Below are 20,792 nucleotides of genomic sequence, written 5' to 3'. Positions count from 1 at the left end.
AAAATGCTTTGTAATAACGATTATGAATATCTTTCTCAAAATGTGGTTTTCTGCATTATATTTTTCTTCATACCACTGACCCTGACCACGAGATAAAACAAAAATTACATTAATTAATTTAGAGGAGTATGCCAAGATTAAATCCAATAACTACCTCTTAACTATTCACGTGTTCTATGCATTAGTCCATCTTAGGTCAACTACCTTATTCCCTATAAATTCTTTTATTTCATTTTTTGTTTAATACAGCTGCCAGGACAGACTTCGATCTGTCAAAAGTTATATATATGTATAACTTTTTTGTATAAGACGGTGGTCCGTGCCTCTTAAGGAACGTACAAAAAAAATAAATTTGCCGAATTAGTCAAGCCATTCTCGAGTTATGCGCTTAGCAACATTCATTTTTTAACCGACTTCCAAAACAGGAGGAGGTTCTCAATTCGACTGTATTTTTCTTTTATGTGTTTTACATCAGAACTTTTGACCATGTGGACCGATTTCGACAAATTTTTTTTAATCGAAAGGTGGTGTGTGTCAATTGGTCCCATTTAAATTTATTTGAGATCTAACAACTACTTTTCGAGTTATATCTAATAATGCGTTTTTACTTGACGCTTTTTTCGTCGACCTACGTTGTATTATACCGCATAACTTTCTACTGGATGTACCGATTTTGATAATTCTTTTTTTGTTAGAAAGGAGATATCCCAGGTTTAGTACCATGGTAAGGAAACCAGGATCTGATGATGGGATCTCAGAGAAATCGAGGGAAACTCTTGAAAATCCGCAATAACTTTTTACTGGGTGTACCGATTTTAATAATTTTTAATTTAATCGAAAGCTGATGTTTGTCATGTGGTCACATATAAATTTTATTGAGATCTGATAACTACTTTTTGAGTAATCTTTGATAACGCGTAGTTACTTGACTATTTTTTCGTCGATCTACGTTGTATTACTCGTCGATGTAATTGAAGTCGGTTTTTTTTCGTTTGTGAGCAAACACAATTATTCACATCTAATCAAATATAATCCATCAATTTTCGTGGTGAACTGAGCGCCTAGTCCGAGTTTTGTTAAATCCGTCTCGCAATAACGGGCGTAAATTTTAACTTCATTTTGTATGGGAAATTCGAGATTTCAACTTAGTTCTCTCGTTTGCCGCTAGATGACTCTGTATCGATGGTATCGTATAACTATTCTTTATCGTCTAGGCTGCACTGTTTAAATTCCCATGCAAAATAATCTTCACGGATAAACGCGTTTCTGTCAAGTTTCTGTGAATAAAACTCGCACTAGGCACTTTGAGCAAAAAACGAGTATGGTTTTGAACACACGACTGAAGTAAAACTTACCACAATAGGCCTGCACTGTGTCTACGAAACGGAACTTACTAGGAGAGAAAGAGAAAGAAAATGAGTACTCGCACATCTCTCTCTTGCTCCGTTCGCCTCGCTCGATCACACTTTTCGTAACGCTCTCGTCACCATTCACGAGCTTACTCCCCAAGCCAAGCGTGCGTAATGGTTTTACTTCGAAATTTTCCATAAGCACAGCTGTCATTAAATTTTTGCGATGTGTCATTGTCATTCATTCTGTACCGTAATGTTTTTACATTTAATTCGTTTCCCTTGAAAAACATAGCTTTTATGATATTTATACTATTGCATGAATTAATCAAGTTGAAAGTGTATATTAAAATGTTATTAGTGTAGAAATAAGAAAAAAAAAAAGGTGTTTCTGGTCGTTTGCTTACCAGTTATGACCAGTGTGTTTGTTATCTTTTTTCGCCTACTTACGTTGTATTACTTGCCGAGGTAATTGAAGTCGGTTTTTTTCGTTTGCGAGCAAACACAATTATATTTATATAGATTTCACAAACACAAAACTATTAATGCAATATTAGATATAAGTTTGTATGCATTAAATAAATAAATAAAAATATATATGTATACCGAATCACATTAAATTCGGTTTATTCCATTCAGCAATACTCACATGCCCATGGTATCTTCTTACGTTAATAATAATTATTATAAGGTAACCATGTAACCATGTTTCTAAAAGAAGTATAACAAACTTATTAAATAGCGTAATATGCTTTACGGACTCCAAGCTACCTCAACTTTAGCTCTAGATGAGTATAAATATTCTGACAGTATATTGCAAAGCTTTGCGCAGTTACGAAAAAACAAACCAAAGTGGATTAATATAAAAGAAAACAATCGTGTTTCTTCAAAGGAAAACGTAGAGTAAGTTGCTGTTAAGTAAAATGTAAAATCTGAAACCGCCGGTGTTGCGCTAAAACGTTCACTATAATATTAATAGGCATGGGATAGGGAAAGTGTTTCGACTGTGTACTTGAAAAGCTTTGATCTTTATTTTGATTCAGAATGAGCACCTTCTGAATCCTGAACATGCTAATAATGATTGTAATAAACTTAATAAAATTGGTTTCTAGTTAATTGCTGACTATTATTCTGAAAGAAAATGTTTTAGTATATTTTTTCTAATGTGTAATAAGTATAAGACCTTTTAACTATTTTTTTTTCAACATGAACTTATATTTTGCCATTATATACTGCATTTTATTTTGAAACTAGCACCTAATACAAAATATATCTTATTTGATAAACAGATTCATAAAAACTGACTTTTAAAAAAATTATAAAATTATAGCTGTTATTATATATATATAATTTTTATTTATTTATATATTATATTTTTTAACATTAAACTAATGGTTAAAATTATTCATAAATAATATTCGTTATATCCGCCAACCCGCATTGGAGCAGCGTGGTGGATTAAGCTCTGATCCTTCTCCTACATGGGGAAAGAGGCCTATGCCCAACAGTGGCATATTACAGACTGAAGCGAATATTTATTTAAATAAAAGACTTCCAAATGCGTTATCGTAATCTTTTTATTAACAATAAAATGAATCAAGTGCATACATAATTCAAATCCCGATTTAAGTTCCACAAGCCTGGTACTACTGGTTCACTTACCTGCTTCGTTAGACTATACTTTGCCGTATGTTAAAACTTGAGTTCATTGCCAAGACAAAGAATAAGGTCTTATATTAAGTTCACAATCAAATTAATTTCAAAACTTTGTTTTGAACACTTCTTTACGGGGTAAACACGGTTATAATTAAATAATGACTTATTTATATGACAAAAAGCCTTCGCATTTTCAAACGCGTAATGCGTTTCCTTAGCAATTTATATTTGAGAAATATAAGAAGAAAAATTTTATGGAATATATAACAATAAATAAATTTTTATTTACATCTTTAAAAATTGTATCCTATCTATTATAATCTCGGGTAGTTAGAAAATGAAGCTTGTGATTAAGCTATGATTTTTACACATAAAAATTTCGGTGATTGTATCACTGTGTTAACAAGAAATTTTATTGAACTATCCGTGAAACATTTAAAGAAATACTTATACGGCCACATATTTATTTTTACTTGAACAAAATGTTACACTATTTTTATATAATCTCACATTTCATGCGAAAATAATTTTAAACAATTATTAATTATATTATATTTGAGACTCAAATTAATATCCGTAATCGTAAACGTGGCTTTTAAGCATTTTTAAGAATATTACAATCATGGTATTGATTCTTAAAGAAACAAATATTGTATGAAATGGCACATTCTTCATCCGACTGTGGAGCTCGTGGCTTAAAAAAAACCTTTCCAATTTAAAAACGGCATGCTTATAAATACGTATCATAAGATAAGTATTTACAAATTTTCCTTAGATTCAAACATTATATTACTAACGTTAAATAATCAATAAACCTTGGTTCGTTTTGAGATTAATTACGACCATTCAATATTTATGTATGTATATATCTAATCCTTAAAAAAGAAGTTTGAAATCAAATCGTATCCTAACGTTCAACAGGAAAACTTTTGTAGATGTTTTATGAACGATGAATTAAACTAATATAGGTTATTATTATAAAGAATTTAAGTACAAAACATTGTCAGTATTTGGATTAATATTTTACATTAAAACATTTTAACTACTTATATTTACCTGGCAGTTGTGATTTTAATTTAATTCTCGGATGTTTTATTTTCTATCCACAATAAGCTACATGTCTTATCATATATACCATTATATAACAAATTACAACATTCTATGATTGTTTTCTGTCTGTTATTCCGAGAATATACATAGATTACATACCAAATTTATTGACAATAAAGTACTACCTATTATTAGTAACACCGTCTTCATTTCGTTACAAAAGAACTAGAATGGAAAATACAAACATTATAAAGTATACCATGGATCGAGATCAGAACTCTACAATAATTAAAGCTCCGTTCTATAAATTACAATAAATTTTATGTTGTCGTTATAATTCAATTACTTTGGCACATATACATATCTTTAGTTAAATTTATAAATACATGATATTAGTAAATTACCCAAAACAAAGTGACACGTTTCGAGATATAACATTAGACGATTTATTAAACGATACATCATATTGTAATTTACGAGAATCGTGACGATCCTATAAAATAACCTATTAACATGGTATGTACAACATACAAATACTAAAATTTGTAGAGACGGTGGCCCTATAGGGCTGACACGCTGAACTGAACCGTAAAGAACGCAGACGCGCCGCGCTCGACCTCACTCACTCCACTTCACACTTCGACTTAAACAACATTAAAGATAATATTGTCTCTGCAAAATCTCACTCCACGAACACTCGTCATTTATAGCGAGTCGTATATACTAAGTATATGTATATAAATTTGATAAAGTTAATTCGTATTTTAAATATTATCCGTATTATTAATTTATCATAAAAACACTTCGATAATGTCCACGTCGTACTCGATGAGTTCGGTGCGATATGGAAAAGCGACAGAAATGTTCGTTCGGTCTCACTCCTAGCAGACGGGCAGGCGAGGCGGCGGCGGCGGCACGCGCAAGGGCGTGGCGCGCCGTTAAATGATGCTCTCGCGGTTCCGTTCATTCTCCTCCTGCGAGCTCAGAGAGCTGCCCCCGCGGATCTGCATTTCGATTTCTTGCAGCCTATATTTCAAATACTCCATTAACTTGATATATTCACAAAATTACAAAACTTGAAATTTCTTCTTCGGATGTAACATATTCGTAAATAATTCGTACATCTTTTGTTTTTTAATACAATTCTAATTCAGAGCAATATATAAAAATGTCTATACTCCCATTTAAAATAAAAAATACCTCTGAGCAACTTCCCATTGCTGTTGGTCCAGTTTGGCCGACATAGCTGCGTTTTCCGACTCGACTGTGTAGAGGCGCTCTCGCAGCCACTTGACTTCACACTCAAGCGCCTCGTGAGATTCAATAAGCGCTCGAGGGGCGCCGCCAGTGACCACCATACTGCTGCCTCCTGCGGCACTACTACGAGCACTCGATGCACATGAAGCTACAGGAGATGCTACACGAAGAGGGGTTACTGAAGAACTGGAAAGTCAAATATTTACTTACTATTTCTTTCGTTCCTGATGACAGCTCTTGTGTTATAGTATATCTGCCGTGTCGGCGGCGCCTAAATACCGACGGTTAAGAATTCGTTTTCCGCTCAGAGTAGAAGTTGTGTTTATACAAACATTTATTTCCGGTCTGGTTGTTTGTCCTTGTGGGTCTCCCCACCGTTCCTCGTAGAACACGGTTAAGCTTTCGGTCCCGGTTGTTATCATATACATATGATAGCGATAATTACTCACAGTAGATAACATATTCGCAACCCGCAGTGGAGCAGCGTGGTGGATTAAGCTCTAATCCTTTTCCTAGATGGGGAAAGAGGCCTATGCAATGGGATATTACAGGTTGAAGCGTATTTCTTTCATAACATAAGCATGCAGCGCTGCATCTAAATACTTGATCTGTGAATTGGGCATACAATTACGTACATATAAGATAGTAAATTTCGTTTGTTTGACAACAAAATTACAAATATATTTACTTCAGACTCTCTGCTGACACCTGATTGTTCCTTTGCGATATTTAACTTCACTGCAAAGCATGAGTTCAATAAAACGAATGTAAGTCTGAGATCATCGCTTTTTTAATAACATACTCAGTCCGACTGACAGTATTCCACAGATGGTTGACGCTTGCGTTTTCAACCCTTAACTTTCATATCTATTTGATTGTCTTCTCTTCTCTGTGGTAAAATGAATCTTAAAGTACTGGTTTGAAAAAAAACATCCTTAAGTTTTAATTACTATTGTTATTTGTCTGTTGACCTCCTAAAATACTCTTTCATGGTTACCTATATAGCTGGTCCCGGTAGGAAGGCGGGTGTGAGGTATGCAATGGCGGGGGAATCGATGCGGGCGGAAGATGCATCTCCTCTATGGGAATACGCCCGCTCGTCTCCACCAGCCCTGGCGTAGACTGGCACCGACCCATTGCCACTACAAGCATTTGTTCATTTAAAATGATATTTAATTCCTATTTATTTTATTTACATTTATTTTCTAAAATAATGAATGGATTGTTTGACGTGATAGACACAATTAAAACACATTGTACTGTGTGGTGTTACTTTAGAATGGCAGGGTATGATTTTTTTTTTTAGTTAAGTACTTCATTCTTAGCTAGAAATACGATAAAGTTACATAATATATAACAATTTAAAAGTACATAATATGTTGTTAATTACCTAGTACCTAGGGGTAGTACCTTTTTCAAGAGGCGCTTTCTTATACTTTTCAAGTCTTTTGACTGCTATTGCTTCAAGACGGACTCTTGCGGCTGGGTACTCCTTCAGAACGTCCCACATGTCCTTCTTGCTGAGCACGAACAGGTCCGAGTAGCCAACGGAGCGCACAGACGCTGTCCGCCGGTTGCCTGTCGACGTGTCATCCACACACTCCGTGCCAACCGATGTTCGGGCAACACATTACGTGAACTATTTCGACTTCGACTTACTTTTACCCAGTAAATAACCATTGAAAACGAAATAGTTCATACAAACATAACAACAGTAACAAGTGTGAAATAAGAAAACTGATCGATAGTAAAACATTTAAAAAATTTCAAAAGTTAAATATTTAAATTTCGAAGATAAATGAAGGTATGGTTTTAATAATTATAAGAATTATTTAACATAACTATAAGAAGCGATGTCTATTAAATATTTTCTGTGCTTCAAGACAAAGCGTTTAGGATTCAAAAATTAGTAAATAAAACTTTTACGAGTAAAAAGAATTAAGCCGTTCTACTAAGTTTAAAATGCCTATTTAAGGCAATGATAGTTTCAACTAAAAACAATCACTGTAACAGCTTGATAGAATGAGAAAACCTTTATTATAACTGGATAATATAGAACTTTAAAATATTATTAGGGGTTTCATGCACCAAGAGGTCACGCCAAATATATAAAGTATTTAGGTAGGATGCAAAGCGGTCGGGGACACTGCCTTCAATACAACCAAAGGAGATGAAACTAAAAGCAAACAAACCACATGACGCATCGTGCTACGAGTCCTGAGTGTATAAAGCTAAAAAACAATCTACGAAAATTATAAATAGAAATTATAAAAATGTAGCTTACCCGTATATGTTAATGAAATTTATCGTTCAAGAAATTTAATTTAGAAAACGTTATGCACATTGCGTTGATGAGAATGGTATATAATGTAGCTCAAATGTATAAAAGTTGGTCAAAGAAACAATAAAATGGAAGCTTGTCCTATAAACAGTATCATGGAACTTCATTAACGCTTAACAATTTAGAATCGAGACTAATCAGCTATATTCTTTTAAGTGCGAAATTAACCGAAAAGCGTTAATGACCGTTCACAAGTGATGTCCCAAAACCTGTTGGTAGCGTCGCGGCCGCTCCCTCGGCCTGATTGCAGCGTCTCCTCGAAACGTTTGCTTTTGCTTTTAAAAACTTCTCAAGATACGACAAAGTAGAATAATAATGGCGTGGCGTCTCGGGCCGGGCGATATTTACCAAGTTGTTTACCTGCGGTGCCCATGTTCAGAATGGATATTTCGCCAAAATAAGAACCCGCCTTGAGTGTAGCTAACACTGTTTTTCCGTTGTCGCCGACCACCTGTAGTTTGCCACGATTCACTATGTACATCTCCTTGCCGACCTCGCCTTAAAATATTATGCAAGTTGTTAAAAAAAAAGAATAATATTTTTAAAAATGTTTAGCAAAAATATTTAAACTGACCTTTTCTACAAATGTAATCGCCTGGCGAAAACAAAACAGGCCGAAGTCTCAAAACAAGCTCGCACAGAAATCCAGCCTCGGTATTTTGAAAAATTTCCACCCTAAATGATATAAATATTTGTAATAAATGTTTTAGTTTAAAAAACTTTTAATTTAATTTTTTTTAAATGTATTACAATTCTACGGTAATCACAATTCAAAATTTGTAATCAAATTTTACAGCATTAAAATGAAAACATAATTATATAAGTAAAAATAAATATAAACTTTTGATTTTAAAATGACCCAATGTATTATTTAGTAAATAAACAAAGTTAACGTCGTTCCGCTTAAAAATGAAAATTAGAAGGAGGAGCCATTTGGCGACAAAAATTTACGTATCGTATGAGTTAAGGAACACTGCTGAATAATTCATGAAAGCAAAAAGCGAGTGTTTCTGTTTTTAATTATACGACACGGTATTTTAAGCACAAACTGTTCTCACGAGCTATAATATATTTTTATTCATAAGACCAACTTTCTAATCTAATCTAAAAACCAAGCCTAGATATATTGATGAATGATTAGAATCTTAATCTAGGTATATTTATAGAAGCCTATAAGCAATATAGTACTGTCTAGTATTAAAATAATAATAAGTCTATAAAGATAGCTAAAACCCATTAAAAATAAAATAAACTAATTTAAAATATTAAACGCTATTAAGTATTCACTTTGACTTCACCCTTATAAAGTAGCCCTATAAGAATTATAAGTGTACCTTTTTAAAGTATCGAGATGTACGTTAATGGCAATTTCCGCTTTAAGCTTATCAGGGAGGCAGGAGACAGCCTTCTCCTCGTCGGAACACTTCTGGGTCAGCCACAGGTAATCGAACCATTTGATCACCTTCACTTGCAAGTGAGTAGGTACTCGTCGCATTCTCATGTAAGTCTTGACACCGTCTAGTTTTGCTGCAAATATAATTTATATTGTAGTAAAAATACCTAAACCATTTTTCATTTCAACTACAATTTTTAGAAGATGCTAAAAGTAAAATACTTTCATATTTAATGTTGTACAAATCGATTTTTTTAATTTTAATACTAGTTGTACGACGTTTTTCAAAATTGTAGGCTTATGATCGAAAAATGTTGTCTCTCTAAAAAACGTAACCGTCAAACTAAATTATAATAAAACTAAAACAATAAACTATATGCTAGAACTAATTTTGTAACAGCAATTTCGTAATTGTATCGTAATTATTGACTCGGTTGTCTGTACTAAGCAAGTTTTCCCTAAGTTAAAATATCACGGTTCAGATGACGAGAATTTAATCAATAAATGCCCGAAAAGTTAGTTGAATTAAACTGAAATTACAGTTTCGTGTATCTTAATAAAGGAAATCGGAAGTTTGCTATCCAAAGTTATTTTTTAACCTTAACATGCTGCTACTGTTTAATCATGAAAAATATTTTTAAAGTTTGCTATATCAACAAGATAAAATATGTACTTTACATAATAGCTAAAACGCTGTTTTTGAAGTACAACTTCTTTACGCATGCTTTACTTGGGGAATTAGCTGGTGAATGCGTGAAGAGAGCGTTACGACAAGACATGGGGCGATGCGAACGGAAGTTGAGAGCGAGATATAATTTAGTGAAGATAGAAAGAGAGAGAGTCACGCTTTGTAAATTTTACTTCAGTCGTGTTGTTTAAAGCGCAATCGTTTTTTTTTCCTTTGAAAACATGTACCATGGAAAAACAACTACGAACAAAGACGCAAAACAGCCGATTCTTTCCTCTTTTTTTATTAGTGATAATATTTCGTATCTTTGTCAAACCCAAAGTCACCAACCCGCCTGCCCAGCGTGGTGACTTTGGACAATACACATGAGTTCGTCCCATTTTTGGCGTAACCTTGTGGTAGCCTATGTCCAGCAGTGGACTGCGATAGGCTGAAGTGATCTTTGTCAAATAGCTAAATATTTGTTTTACTTTTATATCCATCATTTTGTTGCGATTATGTCTTGTACATATATCATATTCTATCTCCATGTTGTTATGTTGTAGGTCGCTCATTAATTATGATTAGAATTCAAATTATTATGCAGCATTATGAGTTAACTAATTCTTTTCAATTCATATATTCGCCGTAAAAGACAAGTTTATAAAGTTCGCCAAGTCTCTCGCAACAGCAACGGAATCTTGAGATTTAGTCCAAGTTCCACTGAGCATACCTTCAATCCGCAGGTTGTATCAATAGAATATCCTGGGGATATACTTAGCTAATTGCAGAAGTTTAGCTATTCAGAACGTTTTCAAAAGAGCTTTAGCGCTTACGAACAGCTCATTCATATGCTTCGAGAAATATCTGAATGTACTTGTATAACATTGAGATTCTGTATAACTAATAGTGTTTTGATATCATCCGAATACATATTTGTCGGTACTTCTGTAGTACCCACCTATTTGACTATATTGTTTTCAAAACTAAATAATTTGTATCATCAATGACCTTTATGTGGCGTTACTATCTATCAATTGTAATTATTTGATTTTCAATTTAATACAAGGTGACAAAGTAAAGAAGAACACTTCAGCGGTACCATAATTAATAATATAATTTTATCTTTCTCAGTTGCAAAGAAACTTTTGTGTTAACACGGAAATGAGATCTTCAGTTAACATGCGAAGATAAGAGAATGTTCGTTAACATACATTTTATTAATATTATCTACATATTTTCCAACGTACAATAAGAAATGAACCTTAAGATTCTTCCGAAAGTCCCAGAATATAAATAATTATTAAAATAAAAAGTTATTACTCTGGAAGATTTTGAATTAATTATTAAATTATACCCTGCATTTTATGATTATTTTAGCCTAGTGAAATTTTCAGTAATTTAATTTTCCCCCAACAAGGGGCCGCACCCGGAAATGAGCCACGTCCACCACACGACGAAGTATCTTGGAAAGCGACAGTAACATTTTTATCTGTTTCTTTTTCTTTACTTTCTGAATTCATTATAGGTTCCACAAATCATCATCATCATGTCGTATTCGGTGACGGCGACTCCTATAAATTACGCTGGTGGGCTCTAATATGGCTAGCGAAACCGAATTTAGTTTTGAAGACTCGGTTGTAAGAAGTAGTTGGCCAGCTGAATCGTATGTGTAAAAGTAGAAGGGTTTTGGCCTAGTCTTCCTTACTTGGCGTTTAAGGTATTGCCCGCCTTGTTTTCGTTTTCCGTTTGAAAGCTCAGAATAGAAGACTGCCTTCGGTAGTCTGCTATCGGGCATGCGTAGGACGTGACCGCTCCATCTCAGTTGACTTTTCATTACGAGAACTTCAATTCCAGACATACCTGTACGACGTAATAACTCGGTGTTTGAAATTCGGTCCTGCCACTTAATGCGCAATATGGATCTTAGACATTTGAGGTGAAATGTGTCTAACTTCTTGATATCTGCTTTATAGCAGCACCAGGTCTCTGAAGCGTATAATAATGTAGGCAGGACAATCGCTTTGTAGACTAATATTTTAGTTTGCAATTTGAGGTCGTGTGAATTCCAGACACGGGATTTAAGTTTGCCAAAGACCGCTGCAGCACCTGCTATTCGGGCTGGTATTTCTGATTCTAGTGTATTGTTGTGCTTTAGTCTGCTGCCTAAGTATTTGAAGTATGGGACTTCCTGCAATGCAGAACCATCCAAGTTGATAGCGGATTGGTCAGCAAGACAACCACAAGCAGGTTGGTTTAAAACCTGAATTTTGCTGGTGCTTATAACCAGACCAAACCTGCGGCACGACGTGTGTAAGGAGTTCACTTAGGCTTGAAGAGACTGCCATAAGGCAAACATCGTCGGCATATAAAACGTCTAGAAGAGAGAGCTTGGAAACTTGTCTCTTAGCTCTGAAACGGGATAGATCGAATATGCTCTTGTCTGTTCTGGAGCTAATTTCAATTTGACTATTGCAAGTTCTGACCATATCCCGCATAACAAAGGCAAAGTATAGAGAAAACAGAGTGGGAGCCAAGACACAGCCCTGTTTCACGCCACTGGTTACTGGTATTTGGTCTGAAAAGTCATTTTCATGTCGAACTTTAACCGCCATATTGTCATGAAACTGACGTATCAAGTTTAATAACTTTCCAGGACAGCCAATTTTCTTTAGCATTATCCAGAGCGCTTCACGCGGGACTCTGTCAAAGGCTTTCTCCAGATCTACAAAGCACATATAAAGAGGACGGTATTGTTCCAGGCTCTTTTCTTAGATTTGCCTTACGACAAAGATAGCATCTACCGTACCTCGGCCTGGCCGGAAACCACACTGGGTCTCGGAAAGTATGGTTTCTGCGTGTTGGCATAGACGGGTGTTTATAATATGGGATAAGATTTTCCCAGCTACTGAGAGAAGCTAGATACCTCTGTACGAGTTGCAATCAGCGATGTCGCCTTTGCCTTTGTACAATTTACAGATGGAGGCATTTCTCCAATCTTGCGGAACCACTTCACTCTCGCATATTTTCAGGATAAGTTGAAATAACCTGTTTTTGACGTGAGGGCCGCTGTATTTTTATAATTCAGACGGTAAATCATCTACCCCAGGTGCCTTGTGATTTCTCAGCCTATCCAGTGCCTTCATAAAGTCATCAAAAGATGGTGGTTCTACCAGATCTTCAAGTACCGGTAAACTTTCGAGGGAATCTATAAACAACAAGTCAGCTGTCTGTGCACTAGGGTTAAGAACGTCATTAAAATGTTCTGCCCATCGGGCAAGAACATCTTTCTGTTCAGTAAGCCGTTGAGTCTTGTCCTTGTTGAAAATTAGAGCTACTTTCTTAGATCTTGGGCCGAAAATAGCTTTGAGACTCTCAAAAAATCTACTATTCTGATTGGTATCAGCATAACGCTGGATTTCATTGGCTTTGTGTACCCACCATTTATCTTTGAGAGCGCGCACTTTTAATTTTAGGCTATGATTAGAAGTTCTCCGCTCAGAGACGTCTGACGAAAGAAGGGTACGTGTGTGGTCCTCAACGAGCTTCTTGATTTGCACCTCGGAATCATCAAACCAATCTTGATTTTTCTTTTCTGGTTTCCCAATAACTCGTGAGGCACAGGTGTGAAGGTTCTCAGCGTATAAACGCCACTCTTCGTCAATAGATATACCCTCTTTTGTCTCTGACATACTGGTGCAGAATGCATCATCTAGCTCTTGACTTAAATGTGGCTCGCGAACAAGCTTTTCACAGTGTATTTTTGCCGGGATCTTGTGAGATGCCCGACGTGGTGCTTTTAAGTGGAACCGTAGTTTTGATCGGACTAGCCGATGATCGGTCCAGCCCTGAGCACCCCTCATTACTCGAGTGATAAATACTTCACTGAGGTCTCTCTTGCGTACTATCACATAGTCTAAGAGGTGCCAGTGCTTAGATTTTGGATGCAACCACGTGGTCTTGAGCTTTTCTGGCAATCGGTAACAGGTGTTAGTAATTGTAAGATCAAATTCGGCACAGAGAGTGAGAAGATCGAGACCATTGGCGTTGCATTTACCAACACCATGACGACCAAGAACTCCACTCCAAGCACTGAAATCGTTACCAACTCGTGCGTTAAAGTTTCCAAACAAAATTATCTTATCTGCGGATGGTATCTAGTCAGGACTTGATTCAGCTTGATTCGGTAGTTCTTTGAGTGTTTTTGCCAGCTGATTCTTTACGGCAAACCCGACTCCACTAGCTGTTCTCTCAGTACTTGGCTTCCCACTCCAGTAATAGGTGTAGCCTCCCAGTTGTTCGCAAAGCTCTCCCGAGTCACTAAGATGGGTTTCGCTTATTGCGGCTATATCTATGTTATATTTGGCCAATTCTCTCGCGATTAGAGCCATCTTTCTCTCCGGACATAAGTTTATGTCATTGTCCAATAAAGTACGAACGTTCCACGTTCCTATTATATTATAATTCCACAAATATTTCGGTAACAAACAATATGCCTATACTTTTCGTACGTATATGCATTATTCTTAAAGTGTAGTGAGAACTAAGCAAACTAATTTACTACATTAAAAAGTCAAGAATAAATAATATATAGGCTTGCTTCAGCCTGTAATATCCCACTACTGGGCATAGGCCTCTCTCACCATGTAGGAGAAGGATCAGAGCTAAATCCACCACGCTGCTCCAATGCGGGTTGGCGGATATATTCCCTCCTACGAGTAACGATCGCTATCAGGTGTACATGATAACAACCGGGACCAACGGCTTAACGTGCTCTCCGAGGCCCGGTGGGAAGACCCACAAGGACTGCATAAACACCCAGACCACTACAGACACCTGTATGGCCAATACAAATGTTTGTCATGTGCGGGGATCTTACCCGCAACCGCCAGCGCAACAGGTATAATCCAGTGCTGTGACCGTTGCGCCAACGCGGCGTCATAAAAAATATAGGCTCATAAAAAGCAAAATCAAAATTGGACAAAATATAATTCGGATATATATATCTGTATTTGAATGTATGTATATGTAAACAATAAATTCATACATGTATGTAATATATATGTCTATTCACTGAGTTGTTTCACATTATTTTCTATAACATGAAAAAGTACACCTACACCTTTAATATATCATATCCTTCGCCCTAAGGTTGCCTGGAAGAGATTGCTTTTTAGCAACAAGGCCGCCTTTTGTACACTTTTCTACTAATTATTGTTAATGTTGCTTATTTATTTTATTTCTTGTCTGATACACAGTAAATTTTAAATAAAATAAATGTATATATGTAAAAATCAACATATAGGAATTAATAATTTACTTGTTAACTCGAAAAAAAACTATTAGTCATTAAATTACTGTCCGTTAGAGTGGTGTCTTTGTCTAATTTAGTTGCCTATGAGCCTGAATGTAATTGTACGCTGTTAGTGTGATAATTGTGACTGTCTATCTATAGATATCATTAAAAGCAAACATCACTTAACTATTGATGACTTGTTTTCCTGGCGCAATCAGATTTAACGCTCAGATAATTTCTTGCGAATATTGCTTAGAAACCGTTTACCGATAAAAGTGAAGATAATGCTTTACTACGGACTATCAAATTCCTATATACAAAATTATTAATATACATACATATTTTTAAGAAATTATCCGTCTTCATTTACTATAAATTGCTTAAAAAACAACTTTTTAGGTTTACGACCCAAAGTGTACCAACGAATCCCCTATTACAAAGGACCGTTTCCTGCTAACCGTCCGTTTGTAGGGGTTTTCTGTTTAATATTAATGACTATGTGCTGAAAATGTTAGTGTCGTTTAATAGAATATATTTATATATATATATATATATATATATATATATATATATATATATATATATATATATTCTATTAAACGATTAACGATTTAACATTATTATATATATATATATATATATAATAATGAGAATATATATATATATATATATATATATATATAATATATATAAAATATATATAAAAATTAATGTTTGTCTGTATGTCCTTTATAGAATCGTAAACTATGCCTACAAAGCCTACAAAGCTTTCTGAGTTGGTACGACAAAAAAAATAATAAGCGTAGTTACAGTTAGTACCTACAGCTAGTTGTTTGATACAATTATCAAACAAATAACAAATAATAAATGAATTGACTCTTTTTAAGTGTCTGAAACCAATGTGGATGAGTTCTTTTAACATTGTTTTAAATTTATAACATATATTAAAACGCTAAGGTTAAGATGTATGCCCCTTTTTTAGAAAAAAAACCTCCCAATTTCTCCACATAAATTATATATCATTTTATAGATAATTACTTGCTCTACCGGCATCAACAGTTAAAAAAATTATTATTGCTTTTGTTTTTGTATATTAATTAATTTTGAAACAACGTCAACATGATTGACGGTCCATGACGATGATGACGGTAATTTTGTAAAGTGATAATTATTATACTTATTTAGTTCGAATTATTCGCAGGGGTATAGCTAGTGTTTAATGTGTCAATACAGTATTATACGAGTAATAATAACAATAAGTCATCAACGATGCGATTACTGTAAAAGTATCATCTAGTAATTATCATTTTAGAAGCATTATGAGAAAAATTGATATATGCAGTTTACCATTAAAATACATAATATACAAACTTTTTTAAGATAAAATACAACAAAAATAAAAAATAAAATACTAAATTAAAACTTGCAAATATAGTATCCGATGACACAACGTACAGTGTGAGTTAAATTTCTGCAAAATTAATCAATACTATAGTCATGTTCGGTTCCATTCGAATACTATTCATCCTACTTGTTAGCAAATAATTGGTAAATACACAATACGAGAACATATAGGAGGAGATTAATTACTCGTATTTCCAATAGAATTCTCTTCATACTAAGTGCTTAAATAATACATTTCCGAACAATATATTTAAGTTGATCTCTGAAAATCTCGACAGCATGTTCAGCTCATCTTACATACATCCCTATTCAAACAAAGCACGTTGAAATATGATCGTATAGATTCGACGTCAAGACTAACAATTTGAATACAAACTAGGGACTTATCAACCGTGACTGCACTCCGAATGTTGTACTATTATGAGTAGCAAACAACGCCTCATCTCGTACAGGGAACAATGGTAGACAGTAGGTGTTCAACGTGCATGTTTATTGTTTAGAGACAAAAGCAATGAATCCTAAAAACTTCTTACTTTTTACAATTTTTTTTTTTTAAATAGATATAGTTTGAAGTGTTCATCTATATCCAGTTTAAATACAATGAGAGATGAGAAAGAGAAGTTATAACATAAAGGTATATAAGCTGAAATGATATCATGGATTAGAAGCAAAAGTGATTGGTTCGAATTCGAGCCAGTACCAGAGTTCTGAATCGGCTAAGTTTATTTGAAATTCATCTCACGTACGGCAGTGGAAAAAACATCCTGACGAAGCTTTTTACGATAACGGAGACATAAATTACGATATCGCTCAATTGTCACTACTGAAAATAAAACCTGGTATTTTTTTTGTAATTTCATATTATTTACAAAACATAAACTATACATATGCATAGAACATAATTTTTTTAGAATGTGTTATATTGAAATAAACATGAATAATTAAAACAATAGTTCTATACTTTCTGCAGCTTCGTAAAATATTTTATTAGCCTTAAAATATTTAGGAATCTGACTATTCTAAATACGTTCACTATATTTTTTAAATACATTTCTTAGCAAAATATTTTTTTTATAAAAGCTTTAATAGGTACTATTAGCAATAAGTTACTACGATTCAGCCAGTAACATTTCACTGCTGAGCATAGGCCTCTTTCTCCACGTAGGAGAAGGATTGGCGCTTAATCCTCCACGCTGCTCTGCACGCTGGTCCTAGTATGAGTAATGATAGCTATCATTTATATAACAATATATGATGATAACATACTTAATAATAAAAATAAATAATTAATACTTAATAATAAAATTATGTTGTGTCATGGGGCACCAGGTAGGAACGAAGTTCCTTCGGATAGTATAGAAGCAACACAATTTGAAAAAAAAATTTTGAATTTTATATATATTTTTCTAGTTCTTGATTTTTTTTAATTTTTTCGTTTGGTTTTTAATTAAGTACATAAAAGTATTTAGGAAATTTATTATTTTAGAAGATAACAAATATCGTAAAATAAAATAAATCAAACAAAATAATAATAATAATAATAATAATAATTTGAGGCATGTTAAGCGCTAAGACCATGCATAAAATAATAATAATGATAATAATAATAATTTGAGGCATGTTAAGCGCTAAGACCATGCATAACCGCGAGGTGTGCAGCCTCAGGGCCTACTTTGAAACGAGACGGGACAGCGCTTTGCATGGTGACGTTTCAATATGTGACAAAGGACTGACCCCCCTAGCCTTGGCCAAAGAGAACTGGCAGAAACCGGTCGTACTGAGCACCTCTGACCGGGAGACCGTATGGATGGAGAAGGAACTGCATGGACGGTTCTACAAGGCGCTTCACGCGCCTCACGTGGACAGTAAGGCCTCCGTGCAGTGGCTGCGATTCGGCGACCTCTTTGGGGAAACCGAAGGTTTTGTCTGTGCAATACAAGATCAGGTGGTCAAGACGAACAACTACCGAAAGCACGTCCTGAAGGATGGCACTCCCGACTTCTGTCGAGCCTGTCGTCATCCCGTTGAGTCACTCAGGCATGTGCTTTCGGGTTGTTCCGCGCTTGCTAATACTGAGTACTTGCACAGACACAACCAAGTGGCCAAGATTCTCCACCAAGAGCTTGCTCTTATGTACGGTCTCCTGGAACAGAGGATGCCGTATTACCAATACTCACCGGTGCCAGTACTCGAACGCGACGGAGTCCGGCTCTACTGGGACCTGCCTATCGCCACAGACAGGACGATACTGGCGAACAAGCCTGATATCGTGGTGATGGACAGGGCACGGTCGAGGGTATTTTTAGTGGACATCACCGTCCCGCATGACGAGAACCTCGTGAAAGCCGAGACTGAGAAAAAACGTAAATATCTGGATCTGGCGCACGAGATTGTCGACATGTGGGGTGTGGGGTCTGCTGAAATAATCCCTATCGTAATATCTGCCAATAGTTTGATCCCGGTTAGCCTCGCTCACCATCTGAGGCAACTGGGGATCCAGGACGGTTCGCTTGCAGCCAGGATGCAGAAGGCGGTGTTACTTGACTCGGCTAGGATTGTCCGCCGGTTTCTCAGCCTGCAGCCCTAACCCCCGGCCGTTTGATCTCCCTGCCGGGGCGTATTCCTCCACCCGCTTATATTTATATATGTAAGTATAAGTAAATTTACTATATAATTATATAAGTAGTTATTATAATATATGTATCTATTATGTATTGGGCGGGCGGAGTGACATTCAGTAGAACAATAATAATAATAATTCATACTATAAAGTGAAATAAAAAACATATAGTCTTTATTTATTTTTGTCAACAGTATAAAATTACATAAATAATTTAAAAATAAGTTTACTAGTAATATGTTAGTTTTACAAACGTCATATTATACAGTCGTGTGACTGATATTACGTCACTTCCGTTATATATTTTTCCTACGGTTTTAGTATCACATTTTTTTCAGTTCGGTCGCCCAGCCAAATATCAAGCCTGCCGTAAGTAACTTCGTTCCAATAAGATAATAATTATAACAAACTTAGCGTGCAAACCAGAAAGAAATACGTTTAAAAATACAAATACCAATCCCGAGCGGGATCAAACCCAAACCGTCAGTTAGGTTAGATGTATACATGGCACACGCACCAGAGTGATCGTTACTTGGTTACTATTCATTTTTATTTGTCAATTAATTAACTGTCGTTCTTAACTGTCTGTTATTTAACTGTTTATTATAAGGTAAAAAAAAAAAACAGCAAAATATCAATATATTTATTTATTAGCACGTTTAGATAAATTTTGAAACAAGTTGGGATGAATAGACAAAATCATTAAACTTCTTGCTAAAGTTAAAAAGTGCAACAGATCTTAAAAGTTCTATTTAAGTTGCCCGTTGCTTGAACAATTATTCATTACATTAACTACAACTACTACACCGAAAAAACCAGACCTTATAAATGAAAAGTTTTAATTTAGTTTTAATTAAAAGATAAATTTTCTTTTGTTACCAATTATTATATGAATTCTATGTTATGTTTTATTGCATATATAATTATATATTTGTTAATTAAAATTAACGTTAGATGTGATAATTTAAATATTTGTTTTATCTTAATTTCTTTGTAATTTCATAATTATTTGCATACAGGAAAACTTCATTATGCAAATCTACAAAATATTGAAAACTTAAAATAAACTGTGAGACATTTTATTCTACACTAGCGACATCTGTCCATCCATATTTTTTACACGATAAGTAATCACCAACATATTATATATGAAAAACCTTCTCTGAAATATGCTATATCTTATGGTATAAATATTATTACGATCGATTAAGTAGTTTTCGTAGTATAAAAAACCGGCTCTTCATTTATAAGTATAGATTTTAATTATATTCGCATACCAATAATTGATTTTAAATTTAGTAACTTTATTTACAGTACGCTATTTTGTTATAACACTTTAATTTCCACCGTCACCGAAAATTGACTTTTAGCATAATGTATTAAAATATTAATATCAAAAAGCAGAATATCGAATATCGAAATTCCATAGCCAATGCCCATAAAATCAAATAGTCCTTTCGAGTGCAAGATTTCATTTATCGAAATACCTCACATCACTTCTGTCCGCGCGAATAACGTTTCACGATACGATTTCGGTGACATTGTTGACGTTTTTTGTTATGGCGATGAGGCACGAGGTGGTCGCACCGGCCGGCGAGCCGAGCATGAAGCGAAACGTAGAGCGGCAGTTGATCCATTAGGGACAACCCCCATATACCGTTTCGAAAAGAAGAGTAAATTTTGACTTATTTAAAATATAACTATGTATTTTTATACTTTAACATTTGCCGCTACAAAAATGTAATATAGTAAGTATTCC

The 20,792-nt window shown here is 34.7% G+C and overlaps 1 protein-coding gene across 1 annotated transcript in view; it reads right to left on the bottom strand.

The window, feature by feature from the left end:
* Positions 1-4,993: 4,993 nt before the first annotated feature.
* Positions 4,994-20,792, bottom strand: part of LOC123660334 (cyclic nucleotide-gated cation channel alpha-3) — a 53,945-nt gene continuing 38,146 nt past the window's right edge. Inside the window, exons 6-12 of the mRNA XM_045595438.1 lie at positions 8,988-9,180; positions 8,228-8,328; positions 8,002-8,151; positions 6,723-6,890; positions 6,310-6,454; positions 5,256-5,498; positions 4,994-5,081 (exon numbers count right to left, since the gene is read on the bottom strand). Of these exons, the coding sequence (XP_045451394.1) occupies positions 4,994-5,081; positions 5,256-5,498; positions 6,310-6,454; positions 6,723-6,890; positions 8,002-8,151; positions 8,228-8,328; positions 8,988-9,180 (1,088 nt within the window). The remainder of the gene's footprint in view (positions 5,082-5,255; positions 5,499-6,309; positions 6,455-6,722; positions 6,891-8,001; positions 8,152-8,227; positions 8,329-8,987; positions 9,181-20,792) is intronic.

The sequence above is a fragment of the Melitaea cinxia genome, chromosome 2 (genome assembly GCF_905220565.1).
Source record: "Melitaea cinxia chromosome 2, ilMelCinx1.1, whole genome shotgun sequence".
Lineage (NCBI taxonomy): Eukaryota > Metazoa > Arthropoda > Insecta > Lepidoptera > Nymphalidae > Melitaea > Melitaea cinxia.
The sequence above is the reverse complement of the archived record's forward strand: the minus strand, read 5'-3'. Positions and strand labels throughout refer to the sequence as shown.